This window comes from Acipenser ruthenus, chromosome 18, assembly GCF_902713425.1.
Source record: "Acipenser ruthenus chromosome 18, fAciRut3.2 maternal haplotype, whole genome shotgun sequence".
Taxonomy (NCBI): domain Eukaryota; kingdom Metazoa; phylum Chordata; class Actinopteri; order Acipenseriformes; family Acipenseridae; genus Acipenser; species Acipenser ruthenus.
Genome location: NC_081206.1, coordinates 23,531,748 through 23,550,919, shown reverse-complemented (window position 1 = coordinate 23,550,919; position 19,172 = coordinate 23,531,748). Strand labels below are relative to the sequence as shown.

Sequence of the window (19,172 nt, the reverse complement as noted above, 5' to 3'; positions counted from 1 at the left end):
TATGAGGGGCCGTTTCGGACAAAAGTCTGTCAAAAACGGCGAGTGAAGGGTCACGTTTCCGCGCGCAGGGAATCAGGTTGCACGATAGGGTGCCGTTCCGGACAAAAGTCTGTCAAATACGGCGAGTGAAGGGTCACTTTTCCGCGCGCAGGGAATCAGGTTTCTGCGCGCAGGGAATCAGGTTTCTGCGCGCAGGGAATCAGGTTTCTGCGCGCAGGGAATCAGGTTTCTGCGCGCAGGGAATCACGTTTCTGCGCGCAGGGAATCACGTTTCTGCGCGCAGGGAATCACGTTTCTGCGCGCAGGGAATCAGGTTTCTGCGCGCAGGGAATCACGTTTCTGCGCGCAGGGAATCACGTTTCTGCGCGCAGGGAATCACGTTTCTGCGCGCAGGGAATCACGTTTCTGCGCGCAGGGAATCAGCAGGCTATGCTGCTAGAGGGGAGGGGTTACTTTTGTCGTCACACAAATGTATTTTGCCAGAGGAGGCGATAAAAAACTAAGGAGCTAGACATGTCTTCACATTCGAATAGTAATGTAGCCCGGGGAATCGCCGAAGAAATAATTAACAACCCGGAAATCCTTCAACGTCTGGAAAGTGCCCTGAATGGTAAAAACAATCGTATGCCTACTACAAGACAGGAGACATCAACTATTGATGAAGAAGTTCGTCAATTGTTTCAAGGGCGGAATGTGGTCGCTGATCGTCCCGCTCAAAATAATTCCCCTGCATTCAATATGCAAAGAAACTTTATCAGAGCCGGAGCAGTTCCAGGGATTTTAAATAGAAGGGCCAGGTAATTATTATTATTTCTGAAAACATATATGCAATTCATTTCTTAAGTTATGCTGCTAAGGACTATTTTAATTTGATTCAGAAATACGTACCTCCAACTCATGATTAATACTTCTACTCTAGTGAAAGTCTACTCATTAGTATATGCAAAAAGATAAATAAAATAAAATAAATAAATAAATAAATAAACGATGTAAAAGAACCGATTTAACATCCCGTATTACACAGAATAATGTACAAATGCAATGTTTTGGACACAGTAGTAATAAAGTAATTAATACCCATTATCTTTGCTTTGTAGTCGCCCTGGGTAAGGGCATCTTCTATACTAAATAATAATAACAAATGTAGGCCTATTATTCTTTCTTTTATTTGTATTTATTATTTACGAGCTGTATTTGTATTTTAGTAACTGTATTTACATATTACAAACGGAAGGTAGGATTACAATGGCACCAACAATTGTAAAGCTTTTAGTAAGTTAATTTCTAATAATGAGGCCTACTGTTCAATTTAATTCAACTGCTAACTGCAACCCCCTCCCCCCCCCCCCCCCCCCCCAAAAAAAAAAAAAGCCCTCCATGAAAGCAAATATTTTGGGTATTAGTTACATTATGTTCAAAATATTGCATTCTTCTTCTTCTTCTTCTTCTTCTTCTTCTTCTTCTTCTTCTTCTTCTTCTTCTTCTTCTATTTCTTTGCAGACACCCTTGTCCAGGGCGACTTATAATTATATTATTTTTACATACAATTACCCAGTACTACTGCAGTGAATTATACAATATTTATCTTTTGGTTGTATAATATAGTAAATATGACTATTATAATGTATATGTATACATATTGAAATGTGGAACAAAATGTATGGTTTATGGGCCTATTGGGGTGGGTGGGGGGGGGGGGGGGGGGTGGTGGTAATATAGGCTATATTAATATTAAGTGAATATGAGGCAAATGTAACCAGATCTTCATTTCCTGCAATGCAAAAAAATTACAAATCTGCTCATGGAAGTAATTTATGGGCATTGTCATATCATTGTAGTTTGTACAACTGCATGTCCGTTTGCTTTAGGAACAGATGAGAAATAAACGAGTTGCCATTAAGTGATATATGTTAAATCTACTGGGTTGATGTTTTGCTTTTACTGTATATATTTTAATTAATTATTAATTTCTTAGCTGACGTCCTTATCCAGGGCGACTTACAATTGTTACAAGATATCACATCATTTTTATATACAATTACCCATTTATACAGTTGGGTTTTTACTGGAGCAATGTAGGTAAAGTACCTTGCTCAAGGGTACAGCAGCAGTGTCCCCACCGGGGATTGAACACACGACCCTCCGGTCAAGAGTCCAGAGCCCAGAGCCCAGAGCCCTAACCACTACTCCACACTGCTGCTCTTTCTTTATAGGTATATCATGACTTATACTAAACAATATACTATTTTGAGTAGATAATCCTATTTTAAGGCTAGTTAGTCCTGAGTAATATAATGAATGCAGTGGTCATAACATTTTTAAATATATATATTTTGCACAGAAAGAGACCCAGAAATGTTTGTGGCCCTTTCCACAAAGATGTTTGTCTACTAACGGGTCCCAATGACACAGACGTCCCGAAAGGCAAAATACGCTTATACCTGGCAGAGCAAGGGCATCTGGTTTTAGGTGTGAGATTTATGAAGGAGTGGGAGCCATATGAGGTGCAAAACCACTTGCACACAGTCTTTGAAAGAAACCTGACAGAAAACATTCAGTGAGTAAAGGAAGGCAGTCTTTGTAAACATAAGCACTTTATCATTTCTGTTAATATAATGATAATTGGTAGTTAAGATTTAAATATATATTATAATGTTGCATTTTGAAGAAGTGTGCTTTAGGGTATGATGTATTCGGTTTCCTAAGACCATGATATATTTTAGCTTGCATTCTCTATTCTTGTAGATTTGAAATAATGGTGACACTCCACAACAAATTAATAAAGCCAAGTCTGGAGCAAGACCAAAAGATGAATGGACTGTTACTAAATAAAATTTTCAAGGACAAAACTGTGTGCCTTCGTCCATCTTTACAACTGCTGGTCGTTCCTGCAAATGCAAAGGTAACAGTCAATGACTGTTTCTATTTGTTCGAATGTACCGTATATAGAAATAGCGATTGTTAAAGATTATAGTCATTCATTCACAGTCTTACTGTATTTATTTTTAAAAGCAACTAATTCAGGCACTTTAGTTTTCTAAACTTAATTCACTACAGGAGTTTTTTTTTTGCAGAAGAACAGAGGTACTCTGTCAAATAATGATGATGATGATATTGAAATAGATTTGACTGATTCCAGTCCACCAATGAACAGCCTGAATGTAACAGTTCTTCAGGTCATTGAGGATGCTCCTTCAGAACTCATAGATGCTCCGTATTCGACAGCAGGTTCAGATGGGCCTCTTATCATAACAGAAGAAGAAAATGCCACAGTTTCCAGGGTTCTTGATTGTCCAAGGTAAGAAATCACACCTACAGTAATGTGCTTACACTTTATTTGATCCAGATTGTGTATTATGTCCCAGTTGTACAATAAAAAAAAAGTGCTAGTTTTTTTATTTTTACAAATATTAAGACTTTAGCTATTAGTATATCACAACAGGTCATAGTCTTTCTTGAATAGCAACAGATTTGCAGGTCATGCTGTGAAATCGGTGCCACAATACCTGGACTCCTATCAAATCTATTTTCTAGTGAATGGCAGTATGCTGCTTTATTTGTTGATGAAGAGCTCAGCGAAAGCTTTGAAGATCCAATACCCCTTTCCACTGGTATTGAAACATCCCACCATGAACGGTAAAGTTGCATTTGTGTTTCATACTTCCTTCCTTATAATTAGGGCCCTATGTTTTTCGCTACTTGTTTTTTTAAACCGTGTTTCAGTTGATTAAAGTAACGCAATGGGGTGAGTGTTAATAATTGCTTAATTGGTAGTTTCATGAGGACACTGTATCGGCATCTTGAGGTGCAGGTTGCAAAAAACCGCAAGGCCCTACTTGTAATACATTACAATTTTAACTGTTAAAAGGGGGGCCATTGTAGCCTTTATCTGTAAACCATTTAAAATTAAAGACAACTTTTTATTATCTTTCCTTTTATAGGCATTTAGTTTGATGTATAGGTATATATTCTTATGAGTTAATGTAGTTTTATTTGTCAGATATTTCTTTGATTTTTACATTTATAGTATCACAGTCAAGTGTTTCTGACAAGATATTTGATACAATAATATCTGCTAAAAATAAATAATTATTTTCTTTTAATATTTCTTATTATTTCACCAGAGACATTGGGGATATTCTCTGTGAGCTGGCCTCCCAGATTGATACAGAAAATGTTTCCCTGTTTAATATCAGCCGGAATCACCTATGGGAAGGAGCGAAACGAGGCTTTAAAAAAAAAACTTTCTTACCTTGCAAAAGGCTTTCGGTGAAATTTATGGACGATATAGGAGTGAGCGAAGGAGCCGTCGACCTCGGAGGACCAAGGAGAGAATTTTTAACCATGCTAATGGAGTCCTTGCACCAAGGAAGCCTCTTTGTGGGACCAGACCATGCCAAGTTCCTAAACTACATTAGTGGATGTAATGAATTTATGCTTTTTTAATTCTTTATCATTACGTTTTCAGTCTGTCTAAATCTAACATTCTTTATTTCAGTGATGGTCTCGGATGACTATTTTTATGTGGGTATGACTATTGCAACATCACTGGTTCATGGAGGACCTGGCCCACAGTTCTTATCACCAGTACTTTTTGAGGCGCTTTCAAGTACACCCGAGTCCACATTTGTGGCAGTGCAAGATATCCCTGATATGGACATAAGGAACTATCTGGAGAAGGTAAATATTTGCCAATTGTGTTTGCAAAAGTAATCTACCATCATATTTACAGCTTTTTCTAATCTTATTCATCAATGTATCTATTGATTAGAACAATTATTCACGTTATATTGCACAGGTATGGAGTGAGATTACTGTAAAATAGTATGTACTTGTATTTACCATTATGAATAAAAAAATACGACTATGAATCGTAAATACGACCACAAAAAAAAAAAACAGGACGCTCAGAAGTCCTAATCAATTGTTCCCACCATTAACAATCTGTGGCTTCTGTGATGTATTTTTGACAGTGATATCACACTCCATCCAACTCGTAGCTTTTTTGATTCATAGTCATATTTTTTTTTTATTCTTGTAAATAGTACAAAATATTTGACAGTAATCTCACTCCATAACAGATTGCCTGGAAATGAATATAAGTAGTCTTTTCTTTGCAAAATGTAATATGAAAGATTTATAAAGACAAATTGCATTTTTATTTTTTACAGCTTCTAACTTACCAGGAAGAACATTCAAACACAGCAAACTTATTTGAACCAATCCAAACTCTGATGCAGCTGGCTGGAACACACAAAGTTATCCGTAATGCTGATGATTATCGCAAGATTGCTGAAGAAACTGCACATTGGTACATTTTTAGAAGAACACGGGCAGCATTTGAGAGGTACACTCATTCTGCACGGCCCTGCCCTGTCCTGCTCGGCCATCCCCGGCCATGTGCACTTGGCCCCCTACGTGGCTCTGTTCTGCCGTTCTGCCCTGCTCTGCCCCGCTCTGCTCGGCCATGCCCTGCGTTTGGCCCTGCTTTTAATTCTTATTAAACAATGCAAAGCTGCAATGTAGATTTTATGTTTGTTGGTTAACTTTGCTTTGCATTATAAATGAAAGGTAATTGGTTTTTAATTAATGTTTAATTCATTTTGATGTTTATTTTTCATTTTTAAGAGGGCTGTAGTGGGGTCATTAAAAACAATGTGCTTGTTCAAGCTCGGTTTATGGTTGGGCTCTTTGTTCTCTGGCACTGTACGATATCCATATTTCACACAGACTTCACTCCAGTGGTCTGCTCTTTTTATCTTGTGATTTTGTACGAAATGATTGTTTTAGTAATTGTTATTTTTAACACACAGTAAGGCAACTGTGGAAGGAAGCACCCTTCTGAATATTAAATACCTCCCTTGTGGTGTCATTTGCATACATTTCAATGGCATTTGTCCCCGGTATATAGTCCATGTGTTAAAAAGCAGATAGAGCATGGAAAGCAGATAGCACATGGTAAGCTGAATCAGGCCCTATGTTTTTAATTCTTAAAATGTCCATTCTTTTTCAGATTAAAGGAAGGGCTGAAAACTCTAGGTGTACTGGATGCTATGACCAAGTATCCCAATGCATTCAAGCATGTCATGTGCTACACAGAAGACACCCTCACAGCCAAGACATTTGATATCTTCCGCCCTGTTCTACACCCATTGGGCTCCAATAAAAGGGGAACAGAAAATCTTGTATTGTCTCACTGGAAAGACTTTATACAAGAACTACAAGGTGACTGTACTACTGTTGTTCACTAGAAAAAAATACATACTTCTTTGTAGTTAGGTTACTTTTCTAACTTGTTTAGGGGATTCATCTTTCACTCAGCTGGGCACACTGTCTTTGGAAGTATTTTGATTATGTTGATGTTGGCCACACAAACACAGTAAGTAACAAGCTTTATTTATTTATTTATTTATTTATTTATTTTATTAATTTCAGATGAGCCATCAGATGTCACATTGAAGTCACTACTATTCTTTATTACTGGCTGCAAGACCGTACCACCACTGGGATTCAGACCAGAACCCACTGTAGATTTTTTACATGATGCTGAGGACAATGGAGAGAAATCAAGATTTCCAAAGGCAAATACATGCAACTGTACGCTGTTTTTGCCAACTGTACATGTAGTTTATGAAGAATTCACTGAAGCCATGAGATATGCTGTTCTAAATTGTCAGGGCTTTGGCTTTGCATAGTCAACTATTGATCTTCTGGTGTGCTGGATGGTAGGGATGCTCCAGATAAAACCAAAGAAAGGAAAAAAAAAAAAAAATGAGAAAAAAAATACAGTATACTTGGGATTTCTTGTTTTTCCTGGTCCTGGGGAGATCTGTGTGTTCTGTTTTTTTCCCCCCAACTCAATGATTTAATTGCACCCTTCATTTAACTAATACTTTACCTAATCTGAGCTTTTTCTTTTCTTTGGAGCTCTTAAAGTTAATTTGAAGTTACAGGTATAGAAAAGAATTGTGAAACACTACTTTAACCAATTCATCAGTTTCAAACAACAAACACTAAATGGGCAACTGATTTGATCATTTATTATTTCCATGGCAAATGCAAATTTATTTATATTAAATATTATTTGTATTAAATATATTTGGCTCAGCACTACTTTTTATTATTAGTCATAACACAAAATTGAATGTTTAATAATGGTTTTGAAAAAAAAACCTGACAAGCAGGGGTGTGCTCTAAATTACTTAAGTGGGCCAATTATGTATTTATTTATTTATTGATATTTATATAGCGCTTTTATCAAAGTGCTTTACAAAGTGTAACAGTACAGTATAGGATAAATGAAAATTGTATTAAACAAAGGAAACTGACAAATATGTAAATAAATGAATGCTGGGAAGGGCAGGAGAGGACAATAGACAAACAAAAAGACAACAACAAATCTAATTGGAAAGATGGTATGGAAGGATTCGGAGGTGAATTAGGGTAGGCCACAGAAAATAGGTGGGTTTGAGGGAGGAACGGAATGTCATTGGGTTGGGAGACTGATTAATATTAAGGGGGAGCCTGTTCCAGTGAAGGAGGGGGGGAAGGGGCAAGAAGAGAAAAGAGAAACCACAGTAGTGCGTTAACAGAGGTAAGATTGAATCCAAGACAAAGGTGTACCAGAAATACCAGGATTAGACAGAGTGGTAGAGAGAACAGAATGATCCACGGTGTTGAAGGCTGGCGAAAAATCAAGAATAAGACTAGAGGAAAGGTTTGCATGCACAGCATTAGCAGATGGTTGTAAGTGATCAGAGGTAGAGGAGAGAGATGTGGCAGAGATGGAGTTGAAGATAACAGAAAGGAATTGTTATTGGAAAAAGGAAGAAGAAAGAAAGAGGACAAACAAAGGAGGTTTGCTAGGAACTATGGGGATTGAAGCTTTTGACCTGGACAGGCTACTAACCCAACTTAAAAGGGACAGGGGGATGAGTATCCACCCACATATGTAGCATCGGGAGTGATACAACAACATAGTTTTTGCAATTAATTGAGTTGGAACGTAAGTATTTGTATACAACACTATCTAACGTTGTTTATCACATAATCCAAAACAAATAAATAATGATTAATACCACTATTGTCATCATCTGATAATGGATCACAAAGCGACAGAAGCTCCCTGTGGTTTTCAGCGCTCATTTGTACTGTATTATGTGGAACATGAATGTATGTGTCTGCCTCATTTGCTGTAATTGGGCCTGCATGGTCAATTCCATAATTATCTATGCCACTCAGAAGATCTTGTGAATTTACTGTAGTAAGATTTGAAAGTATTCCAGAATGCCATAATGCTAAGGGAGACATTGACTGAACAGTGCTAAGTCGATGGTAATTCCACTGGCGAGTGAATTCTTGCACAGAATTTCCTATTCTTGGAATGTAAACAAAGTGTAATGCACATAAATCAACTTCATTTGTAGAATCTAAGATTCCAATGTTTTCCATGTACATAAACAATTGCCTATAAAACTCAGAAACCACTCTGTTCACTTCACCCCAAAGACGCTCTATTCTCTGGTTGTGAACACTTCTGCCTGCAATAAAACTTCCTCTGTTTCTGCCACGGCTCATAATCATGTATCTAGCAACATCAATGTTTTCACCACCTCGATCCCCTCTAACTCTCAGTGGTAACCCATACCTTGATACACCCTCTTCAAAGAAATGCAAAACAGTAGCTGCACAATTGTTTGTACAGCATGTCAGGTATATAATCATTCTACTGTAACCATCAATGCATCCATGGTACACAAATCTCCATGAAATAAGCTTGTGATTTGAATCAATGTGCCTGAAGAAAAGAAAAAATAGAAGTTTTAAGTATTAGGTTTCCATGGTTTCCAATAAAACAATTTACACATAATGTACACAATGGACCTTGTGAATCCACAACCAAATAGTGTTATTTATATATATATATATATATATATATATATATATATATATATATATATATATATATATATATATATATATATATATAATTTAAAATCCTTAATCCCTAGCAGTACAGGACTGCTGGATTTATAATTTACCTTAAACTTTATTTTTACCTTAAACTTTCCTTAATCATTATATAAATGTTTAAGTTCCTACCATAAATGATTAGGTCCTCTGACATTATATATTCTCCTTCTAATTGTATGCCGTCTTCTAAGGGCTCTGCCAACTGGGTCCAGGGCATTTAATCGATCTCTAATTCTCCTTCTCTGAACTCTTAATCCTCTGGCTAGGACACCACCTTAGAATAGAGCAATAGTTCATAATGTTGTTTAGTTCGAATTAAATAAACCTAATCATAACTACATGCAAGTACACTTTCACCTGTATTGCCTAAAATAACATGCAATATATATAACAAATAACTATTGAAATGTGTATTTTTTGTGAAACCTCTAAGTTGCACTGGGTAAGAGGATATGCACTGATTGAGACCTATGTTTTATTACACACCTTTGATGAACAAATACCAAAAATTCTACAGCGAAAAATGTATTTTACCTTGAACATAGTTGCCTCCTGCATTCGGCGTTTCTCTCAGGATTTCCCTTATAATATTATCCAGTTCACTATTTGAGATGTTGGCATAATTTTCTCCTGTCATTCCATATTGCTGCCTTCTGCGAAACAGTGTCCGCTCACTTATGCAGAGGCAAGCTGCAATTGAACACCATGGCATTCCTGCTGCACGTAGTTGCTGTAGTTGATCTTTGGTTATGCAGTATCTGCAACATTAAATGTAATTTGTTTAATAATAAAATAACACATATTATTATTACTCTGATTAAATATGGTAGTGCGTTTTCTCAGCATAAAATGTAGCAATAGCAATACAATAAGCATTTAAATCAATATACTTTAATGCTTTTAACCATACCTTGGGCGACCTCTTGTGCTTTCAAGGGGGCTGTTGAAAAGAAATTCAAATTGGGATCGAGGAGCCAATCTTTGGTCAACTTCACCATACACTGTCCTCACAGCGTCAAATAATCTATTTATCAGCAAACATACTTGATCCACTCCCTGTTGAAAAATCAAGATTAAAATTAGTTATTTGTTTGAAATAAATGCAAGGAAAGAAAGCCAGAAAGAAAAACATGTTTCCTTGTGTCCAATGTTTGTATTTATTTTTAAGTCTGAAATGAAGTCCTTACTGCGCCTTAAAAATGATGTCTAAACAAACACAACCAGGTGTGTAGATGTCCAAATGCATTTTGAAGAATGGCGATGAAAAACCACTGATCAAAACCATGTGAAAAAATATTATTTTATTGATTAAAGAGCAGGCAAATAAAGTGATGACGTGCAGAAAGTGCTCAGTCCAAACTGATTATTAATTAAGGACAAATATCGGTCAGGTGTTCAGATAAAATACCATGTAAAACAGTCCAATTCAGTTAAATACCATGTAAAACAGTTTTGTTTTTTCTGTAACTTGTCCTATAATGAAATCCTGCAATAGTATTTACTAGTGTATTCCTTTTAATGTCTGTCAATGTATGAATTGGTCTGTGTACATGTTATTTTTTGGTATTATTACTTAATGTATTTTTTTTTTTAAGAAATGCATTACATTTCACTATTCATCAAATAAAGAGTAGATTTTTGAGACAACCAGTCTAAGGTATTGTTCTTACTTCACAACTGTCCAGGACGGATGCTAAAGTTGACAAAATCCTTACATGTTCTTCGAGTAAACGATGTAGATGGTCAAATGTATTAAAATCATTAGTATCTAATGCCTGTTGAACTTGTTCTAAACAGTCATCCAGCTCCAAAAAATATAAATTCAGATCCTCGATATTGTCAGTAACGGAACAGATAGCGCACAATACTATAATGAAAAAATGTATACAAGTAGCCATTTTTCTTCTGTTTATGACGATTTACTGATTTCCTTGTCTCAATTCATAAAGCCGACTCCTCCCTCAAAGAAACCTGATTCCCTGCGCGCAGAAAACATGATTCCCTGCGCGCGGAAACATGATTCCCTGCGCGCGGAAAACATGATTCCCTGCGCGCGGAAAACATGATTCCCTGCGCGCGGAAAACATGATTCCCTGCGCGCGGAAACATGATTCCCTGCGCGCGGAAACATGATTCCCTGCGCGCGGAAACGTGACCCTTCACTCGCCGTTTTTGACAGACTTTTGTCCGAAACGGCCCCTCATAGTTTTTCTCATTGAAGAAGCAAAAGATAAAGCTGTGATTTTCATCTGGCCATGGTCTAATATATTACATAACCTTTGCGTGAGGTTATTCATAACTGCTGAAAAGGAATAAAGCAAATACAATGTCAATAACAAAAAGGATCCCTACCAGAACTGGCATTACCCTCTGCATGCACCTACAATGATTTCATCAGACCTGACAGAGACAGCACATATTATCCTGTAAAAACAAGGATCATTATTATAATTCATAGTAGGGACAAGTGGCAGAGAACAGGGGAGGCCAACTACAATGTCATGCTCTAGAGGTCAGCACAAATAACAGTACACATCAGTCTTTATTCACCACCAAAATACTGCTTGAATGAACATTATGAATATCTTGCCACATTCACATGACCACTGTTAAACACTGGATGATCTATCCCGGGTCAGACTTGGAAAGTGATTCAACAGACACTGTAACACATCACTGTGGGTAACACAATGCTTTGCACCTACACATTATTCATCGTTGAGATGCCATTATTGATGCTGCTTTCCTATTGGGGTTTACCACCAGTCTTTTCTGGTTTAATAACATTTCATTATGCAGCACTGTACTTTTGATTACATCCCTAAAATCAAAGAATAAGCATGTCAGTTCTAATACCAGCTGCACAATGAATAGCATCTTACATTATACAGTACTTAACTTATTTGAGCAAATAACATTATCGTATGCAGATTATTTGGAATATCAAAATGCATAGTATGTAATCACAGTCTCATTAGAGCACAATAACCAACTGCTGTACAGAGATAACGAAGAGACGTTTTATTTAGAAGGAAGTTGAAGAGTTCTGCTCACATTAGTATTTATCTATCCATTCAAAGCTTTAAATTCACCACATCAGTACTCTTGAGAAGCTGAGTCTTAGTTTTTTTAGGGCTCTGGACTCCTGACCGGAGGGTTGTGGGTTCAATCCCCTGTGGGGGACACTGCTGCTGTACTCTTGAGCAAGGTACATCACCTAAATTGCTCCAGTAAAAACTCAACTGTATAAATGGGTAATTGTATGTAAAAAATAACGTGATAACTTGTAACAATTGTAAGTCGCCCTGGATAAGGGCGTCTGCTAAGAAATTAATAATAAATAAATAAATAAATAAATAAATAAATAAATAAATAATGATTTCAGTTAATTGATTAGCATAAATACAATATACCTGTATGTTATTTCGCACCTATGACTATTTTTTTTAACGTTATTAACGTCATGGTCTTACAAGACTATTGTTACTGAAACAAGAGAAAAAAAAAGAAAACAAGCACCTAAGAAAACAAACAAACATATTATTAACTTGGAAAGAATCCAGATAAACAAACAGCAAAACTAAATGAATAAATTACAGTATTGTCCAAAAAGTTAAGGTGAATGTATTGTTACTAAATTGACAATACATGCTGCAAAACAAATGCAACCAGTACAGACAGCTTTGAGCTTGGGTTACCATGACGTAATTCCCAAATATTAACCTTATGTGTAAGGTTCCTGCCTCTAATATCATCGATTCGTCGAAAGAACCTCCAATCTCACCTCTTTTCTCTGTATTGGCTGTCTCGGATATCATTCACAAATCTTTCCCTCCCACAAATTTGGTTGCTGCCCTTCTGTTTTCAGTGACAGCGTGCAAGGTGGGTTGAGCCGTGTTGCGGGGATGGGTGACCTTTGACTTCCACGGTGTGTGAGAGCTCCGGCAGCCCCCAGGAATTGTGCGGAATAATGAGAGAAAAGGAGCAGCGGCAGCACCAGCACTACCGAAATCGCACAGAGCAGCTCCAGCCTTAGAAAGCAACACAGCCACGCTTCAGGACCCATTTCACACGCTCAACATTCACATTTCCCCACTTCTCTGCCTCCCCCTCCTCTTCTTGTTTTCCACCCCCCACCATCTCTGACACATTCAGCTTTCCCCAGCACCATCCACCTACATATCGGATTAAAAGCTGCACCTACATTATTATTTTGATATTTAAATCGTTCAAAATCAAGCCAACTATTTTTTTTTTTTTAATAAAGCTTGCAAACATGATGGCGGCAGCTCCCATCCAGCAGAACGGAAACCACACCGGGGTGCCCATAGACTTGGACCCGCCGGATTCCAGAAAGAGACCGCTGGAAGCACCGCCTGAAGCAGGCAGCACCAAGAGAACAAACACTGGTGGTGGGTACTAATATTTATCACTGCGTTTTTCACAGGGCTTTTGCTGTTAAACAAATTTAAAAAAAAAAAGACAAAAAGAAAAAAACAAACAAACATGGCGACCATTTTTTGTTTATATAGTTGTAATAAAAAGAAGCAATTTCCAGTTTCAACAAAGATTATAGTGTCTTAACTACGGTTAGAAAGTGACAGAGTTGCAAAACGAAAGAAAGAAACGAATTCCTGTTAAGTGTTGCATTGTATCAGTTGTCAAACTTAGTATAACCGCACTACTATTTCAAAGCTGAAAACTGTTGTTGTTATCCTGCAACCATCTTGACTTGATTTAATGTTCGTTTTGCAAAAACCGACAAGTTACAAAATTATTTTCTGTGATGATGCTCGGCATAACAACGTACATATTTAAATATGCCATACTGTGTCTGACCTGTACTGTAGCACCCTCACATTGCTGGTACTGGTAGCATTTCCAGGATGCTGGTGCCTTGGATGTTTTGGCGAAAAAATCTGTTAAATTGGTCAACTGTTTTATACAAACCTCAACAGGGTGCATTAAAAAAAAAAAAAAAAAGTGAATTCATTTTTTAACTGTGTTGTTTTCTGGGATTGTTTAGTTTATTTGGTTGCAAACCATATAACTTGAGTGGGTCTGCTTGTACTCCATTTAGTACCTAGCAACACCACCTGCATGCGTTCAACAGCGTGCTGCTCTGTAATCAAATTCACTGATCAAAAGCTTAATTTGGAAAATAGTACTTAAGGATTCTATAATTATAATGAGTTTAAAAGAGATCACCTTCGCCTAAATCCTCAATGAAAGATATACTGCAGGATTATTTTGACATCGGATTTTAACACTTAATGATATAGCGATTAGGGATCACGAATCACAGTTTTAAAGAAAATAAACAACTTAATCGCTTTTTGTGCAGATCGTTATTTACACTTGCCGGACGTTCACGTGTATTTGCTAATTTAACTTCTTGTTTGCAAGCCATTCCCTCTAATGATCACCTTCAGACAGGGCACTGGTTTTAACATTGTCCATTTGTTGCATTTTACAGCAGTTGTCGGTCGGATTAAGGCGTTGTTGGTATTGGCGGAGCAACATAGTATCAATTAGAAATTCATGACAAATCACTGGGACCACAGTTGTCATCTGCTTCTAATTTAGACCGACGAAAATGCTCCATACAAAGGGAACTGAAATGCAGTATCTAAGTAAACATAAAGCTTATGTGTTTTTTTTGTTTTTTTTCTATTTCATTGAGGTTTTTGCATGCTCTAGTCTACAATGATAGCACATCCTCACGCATTTTGGTCGTACAGGTTTTATGTTGCACAACGTTTTAAAATGTTATTGTAATTATACGTTTTATATTGGTACAAATACATCTCTTGGAATTTTTGGTTACCTTTTAAATTAATTAAATATTTTACAAATAGCTTTTATGGTTTGACGTGTTGATTTATCACTTTTAAATTATTAATACAAATATATGTGTTTTTTTTACTGTTTTTTGCAGAAGACGGTCAGTTTTTCTTAAAAGTCCTAATACCTAGTTATGCTGCTGGATCTATAATTGGGAAAGGAGGACAGACTATTGTTCAGTTACAGAAAGAGACCGGGGCCACCATCAAACTATCTAAATCCAAAGATTTTTACCCAGGTAGGTGGACTTTCTAAATGCTTACATAAATGAGAATGTTTTGGAAAATACATTATACAACACTTTGCAAGACTTGTGCCTGACCTGAAATCAGTTTGATACCTATTGTACCATTTTATATTCATTGTAATTCTTTTAACATGTGTTTTCATACAGTTAGTGGGTCGCTGGTTGCAGATAAAGGATTAGAGAATAAATACACAGAACGTACTGCTAGTATAAGAATCTACATATGTGTTCTGTGTAATTTTGAGTTTGACAGGTACACATAGAAACCACAGAGATGGTACGAGGAAAAAGGAATGCCTTATTGTCATGGCAATCGGACTGGATTCTTTGCAGAAGAGAATGTAGCTATGATTGCGTGGCATTATATGCCTTTCCAGTTTTCCATGATCATGCAGGTCTTCCACACATGCATTATTCTGTGCAAATTATGATTGCTACTTTTATAATGTCTTGTTATTAGTAACTGAAATGTGTGTGTTCGTAGCCTAAAACCTACAAACCTAGTTTTGATTACTGTAGTCTTTACAGTATCACCGTGGAATAAAAAATCTAAACTTTGTACTGCTACCCCAATCGGTCAGTTTTATCGAGAAGACATTTAGCCAGGCAGTGTTTTATCTGTTCTTATCTGGACATGCTTTACAAAGGCTGTATTATTTGTAATGTAGAAAGGGGGGTAACGTCGAAACCATGAATTTGCTGTGGCTGCAACTCGCTGGCTGTGCTGTGTGTACCGTCTCATGTTTCATATCGATGTGATTTGCTTCAGGTTGAGGGGGTTACGACAGATAAATCAGAAGCCCGATGACAACGGGGTTGTTAGTTTCTTTGTAATGAAGTAGAGCTGTTTTGGAGGCTGTTCAGTGACTTGAACGGGTTCCATGAAATAGCCTGGACAGCTGTTGTGACAGAAAACATTTGGAATATTTCATTTTCATGTCCACTCTGCACTCGGGGTGGGGAGGAGATCATAATTGTGGATGAAAGGGCAGCAATTCTATTAAACAGCTTCAAAGGATGCTGCCATGTAGTTACTGTAGATGTGTTTTGTATGTTGTGGCTTGTGCTTCTGGAAAGATTGATTAACTTCTGATTGCAAGTAAGCAGTGCTGTTGTGTGTTTTTAAATAGATGTAACAGCAGATTAATATCCGTCCTTAAGTTTTCACAATAATGTAGAAGTGTAAAAAACAGTGTTTATGAAATGAAATGTCCTTCATTTAGTTTACAATTCTAATTCACATTTGAGACCAATATCTTTCTCATATCCGCATATTGCAGTATGTTTTTCATAAATTATACTTACAAATTAAAAGTAATCTCAGTTTGTAATGCTGCTTATTGATTTATGGTTTTGACATTTAATTCCAACTTTAAGAGATCAACAAAATGGTTCTGTTTTAAGGTACACTTCACAAGAACAGAATTGCTTTTCAAAAGGCAATAAATCTTGCTTGCCAAGGATACACCATGGCAAGTTAGAAGCATGCACAGTGCGTTTTTGACATCTGTCTGTGCTGCTGTCTGGTACAAGAGAATCTGTGAAGTAATAAAGCCTTGCAGATTATGGGGCATTTTATTTGAGGATTTGAATATGGAAGTCATTTTGTGGTCTTGGGTGAAGATTGGGTGAAGTCCATCTCTTGATCACTTGGACATATGAGCCGCTTATGTATCCTCTCATGGCTGACTATTGCTTAGTGTTTGTATTTGACCACAAGCCTGTGGAATTTTCTGAGGTCCTGGAATTCTCTGAGCTGACGACTTCTGGGCTGCTTCCAGCCCTCTTACTTTCATTGCATAGGGTGTGAACCTTGCTCTTCCCACAGTATTGTAGCAGTAGACAGTCATGAGTCTTTATTTTGCTTATTGCTTTACTGGTTTTGTGAAAAGCAAATAATAAACAGAGGCAATGAATGCATGCTGCAATATGGATTTAATATTTTTTGTCAAACATTAATTCATTGCAATTTTAAAAAGAAAGTTTTTGAAAAATTCTAATCCATATGTAATACAAATACCATATTTTGACAGTAAATTTAACCTTCATATTGACATGATTTTTTCAGTTTAAGAATTACGTTAAGTTGTGCAATATTAGTGTAAAATACTAAATAAATAAGATGTACCTTTTAATACTACGGAAATATGTACTGGAATGAATCTACAACTACAGTTAAGGTAAATTTACTGTAAATATGGTATTTTTTATAGTGCATTTTATTGTTAGTGACATTCGAATAGTGCTAAATGGTCAGTAGTTTTTGTACATTACTTTAATACTTATATAGTGTCATCCATTTGTGATTGATCTCACGTCAAATATATTTACAGTCATTTGCGAGTGAAAAATCTGAGATCTTATTCTGTGTAGCATTCTTCACTCAGTATAATTATACATGTTAACTTTTTTATGAGAGCTGAGGACCATTCTTTTATTAGGGCTGTTATATTGAGATACTGTATATTGGATTCTGTCTTAACCAATCCAGGAAATACAGTTGATCAAGAATGTGACACCACATGAACTTATTGTACATTCCACAAGGTCATGAAAGTCACATTTTGTATCATGTTTGGCTTAAACATTTAAATTGGTCTAAACAAGACACAGAGGTTAAACTTGAGGTATTCTGCTGAGACTGAACAACCAGTGTTTACAACAGAAAAAAAAGGTTTACTAAGGAAATTCAAACCTTCAAAGTGCCCTAAATGAATAAGGCAACCATAATATAGTGTATAATATGAGGTATTTGTGATGAGTAATTGTGATTAAAAATAACATTATATTTCTAAAGACTGAGATATGGGAAGGGCTTTTTTTATTTCTGGAACACTATGAAAGCATTCAGCAGGCCAAAGGGTTTTGCTATTTATTAAAATTGATATAATGGTATTTGTGGCTGTATTTGTATTTTTTATTTTGAAGAACTGTTTGTAAGGAAGTACATTTGGTTTTGCAGTTAAACAAAAAAGGTTTTTAATATGTCTTGCTTTATTAATAGTCTATTTCTCCCAAGATATGAACCTCATGTAATCTCATTCTTCTCTCTGTACAATGATATATATATATATATATATATATATATATATATATATTAGTATTATTAAATGAATAGCTGACTGTGTGAAGCATCAAGCATTTGGAAATGATCAATCTAGTTGAATCCATACTGGACAGCATTATTACACCCCGAGGAATTACGCAATTACGCGCCTGCATAATTTTACGCATAACACATATCACCATGCGTAGGCGCGTAATATTAAATAATATCGCAGTAACAGAGAAGGATAGAGAAATGTTGGATCACACTGAGGATAAAGGGAACATTGAGCGATTTTTCTTTTTTTTTTTTTTTTGCCAGAAAATGTCACGACAAAGGTCACACGTTGCAAATATCAGCAAAAGCTAGCTTAAAAAGCTGTTCTTTGCTTTGTACACTGTGAAGGTGGCACCCGATGCGATCCAGAGCGCTCTACCGCCGACTTGTTTTGGTCATCGACAGCTGAGTGTCTTCCTAATTAGAAAACATTAGCTTTCAGATACATAAATGCAGTAACAAAAACAGCTGATGCTGAGTGCGTTCTCTTTCGGAAGACAAACTGAAAGAACTGGTGTTCCTTTATTTCAATCTTGGAATTTAGAAAGACTATGTTAAAAAAAAGTCTTTTTTTCCCCCCTTATGCTGTATTTTGGTATACAGTGTGAGAGAAGAACCCAATACAACTGCACAAGACTTTTTGTTAATTTGCACATACTTGTACAGAGGTACAGCATAATTTTGATTTTTTTTTCTGTGCATAATTCCCTGGGGTGTATTAATTAGGCCTGGTGTAGTACAAACGTATTATGAGTGGTAGTAGTAGTCGTAGTATTATAAGTGTATATGGATTCTTGCAGTACCTTAAATCAGTACCTTTTAAAGAAATATATTTAATCTACGAATCTAAATTTAGCATCTTAGACCAAGTAAAACAAATTGTACTTTGGAAAATACTCCATCAAATGAACAGAATACTTTGGGGTTTTACCTTGTAATGCATTTTTTTCATTTCATTCAAAGTTAGCTTTTAACTAAGAGTGCATTAAAATATTTCAAAGGGTG

At 36.4% G+C, this 19,172-nt stretch overlaps 3 protein-coding genes across 15 annotated transcripts in view; 2 read left to right on the top strand and 1 right to left on the bottom strand.

Annotated features, from left to right (window-relative positions):
* Positions 1 to 302: 302 nt before the first annotated feature.
* On the top strand, positions 303 to 6,952 carry LOC117418160 (G2/M phase-specific E3 ubiquitin-protein ligase-like). Of its 2 annotated transcripts, XM_034927544.2 has the most exons (10): positions 303 to 797; positions 2,342 to 2,557; positions 2,746 to 2,902; positions 3,075 to 3,298; positions 3,535 to 3,636; positions 4,125 to 4,423; positions 4,499 to 4,680; positions 5,172 to 5,347; positions 6,014 to 6,225; positions 6,436 to 6,952. In XM_034927544.2, exons 1-10 carry the CDS (start codon positions 514 to 516, stop codon positions 6,693 to 6,695), a joined length of 2,112 nt encoding a protein of 703 aa, XP_034783435.2. In that variant the 5' UTR covers positions 303 to 513; the 3' UTR covers positions 6,696 to 6,952. The 2 variants fall into 2 exon arrangements, with proteins under 2 accessions (XP_034783435.2, XP_034783436.2); XM_034927545.2 differs by lacking the exon at positions 2,342 to 2,557 and having other exon boundaries at positions 305 to 797; positions 6,436 to 6,948.
* A 47-nt stretch (positions 6,953 to 6,999) lies between these two features.
* LOC117422506 (uncharacterized) lies at positions 7,000 to 11,006 on the bottom strand. Of its 2 annotated transcripts, XM_034927220.2 has the most exons (5): positions 10,644 to 11,006; positions 9,884 to 10,029; positions 9,508 to 9,731; positions 9,103 to 9,247; positions 7,000 to 8,797 (listed from the first exon to the last, which is right to left on the bottom strand). In XM_034927220.2, the coding sequence occupies exons 1-5, from the start codon at positions 10,869 to 10,871 to the stop codon at positions 8,026 to 8,028; spliced, it is 1,515 nt and encodes a 504-aa protein (XP_034783111.2). In that variant the 5' UTR covers positions 10,872 to 11,006; the 3' UTR covers positions 7,000 to 8,025. The 2 variants fall into 2 exon arrangements, with proteins under 2 accessions (XP_034783111.2, XP_058847583.1); XM_058991600.1 differs by lacking the exon at positions 9,103 to 9,247 and having other exon boundaries at positions 7,655 to 8,797.
* A 1,771-nt stretch (positions 11,007 to 12,777) lies between these two features.
* The window catches only part of LOC117418358 (RNA-binding protein Nova-1), a 72,097-nt gene continuing 65,702 nt past the window's right edge, over positions 12,778 to 19,172 (top strand). For 7 of the 11 annotated variants that reach the window (XM_034031355.3, XM_034031322.3, XM_034031337.3 and 4 more), the window contains exons 1-2: positions 12,866 to 13,385; positions 14,912 to 15,055. In XM_034031355.3, coding sequence (XP_033887246.1) covers positions 13,250 to 13,385; positions 14,912 to 15,055 — 280 coding nt within the window. In that variant the 5' untranslated portion in view covers positions 12,866 to 13,249. The other 4 variants (XM_058991593.1, XM_058991594.1, XM_034031346.3 and 1 more) reach the window with 4 other exon arrangements.

Coding starts and splice junctions, on each gene's coding strand:
- LOC117418160 (XM_034927544.2), top strand. CDS start 514: ATGTCTTCACATTCGAATAGTAATGTAGCCCGGGGAATCGCCGAAGAA. Junction 3,637..4,124: donor GAAACATCCCACCATGAACG/GTAAAGTTGCAT, acceptor TTATTTCACCAG/AGACATTGGGGATATTCTCT. Junction 4,681..5,171: donor TAAGGAACTATCTGGAGAAG/GTAAATATTTGC, acceptor TATTTTTTACAG/CTTCTAACTTACCAGGAAGA.
- LOC117422506 (XM_034927220.2), bottom strand. CDS start 10,871: ATGGCTACTTGTATACATTTTTTCATTATAGTATTGTGCGCTATCTGT. Junction 9,248..9,507: donor AGGAGGCAACTATGTTCAAG/GTAAAATACATT, acceptor CTCTATTCTAAG/GTGGTGTCCTAGCCAGAGGA. Junction 8,798..9,102: donor AGAGGACCTAATCATTTATG/GTAGGAACTTAA, acceptor TCTTTTCTTCAG/GCACATTGATTCAAATCACA.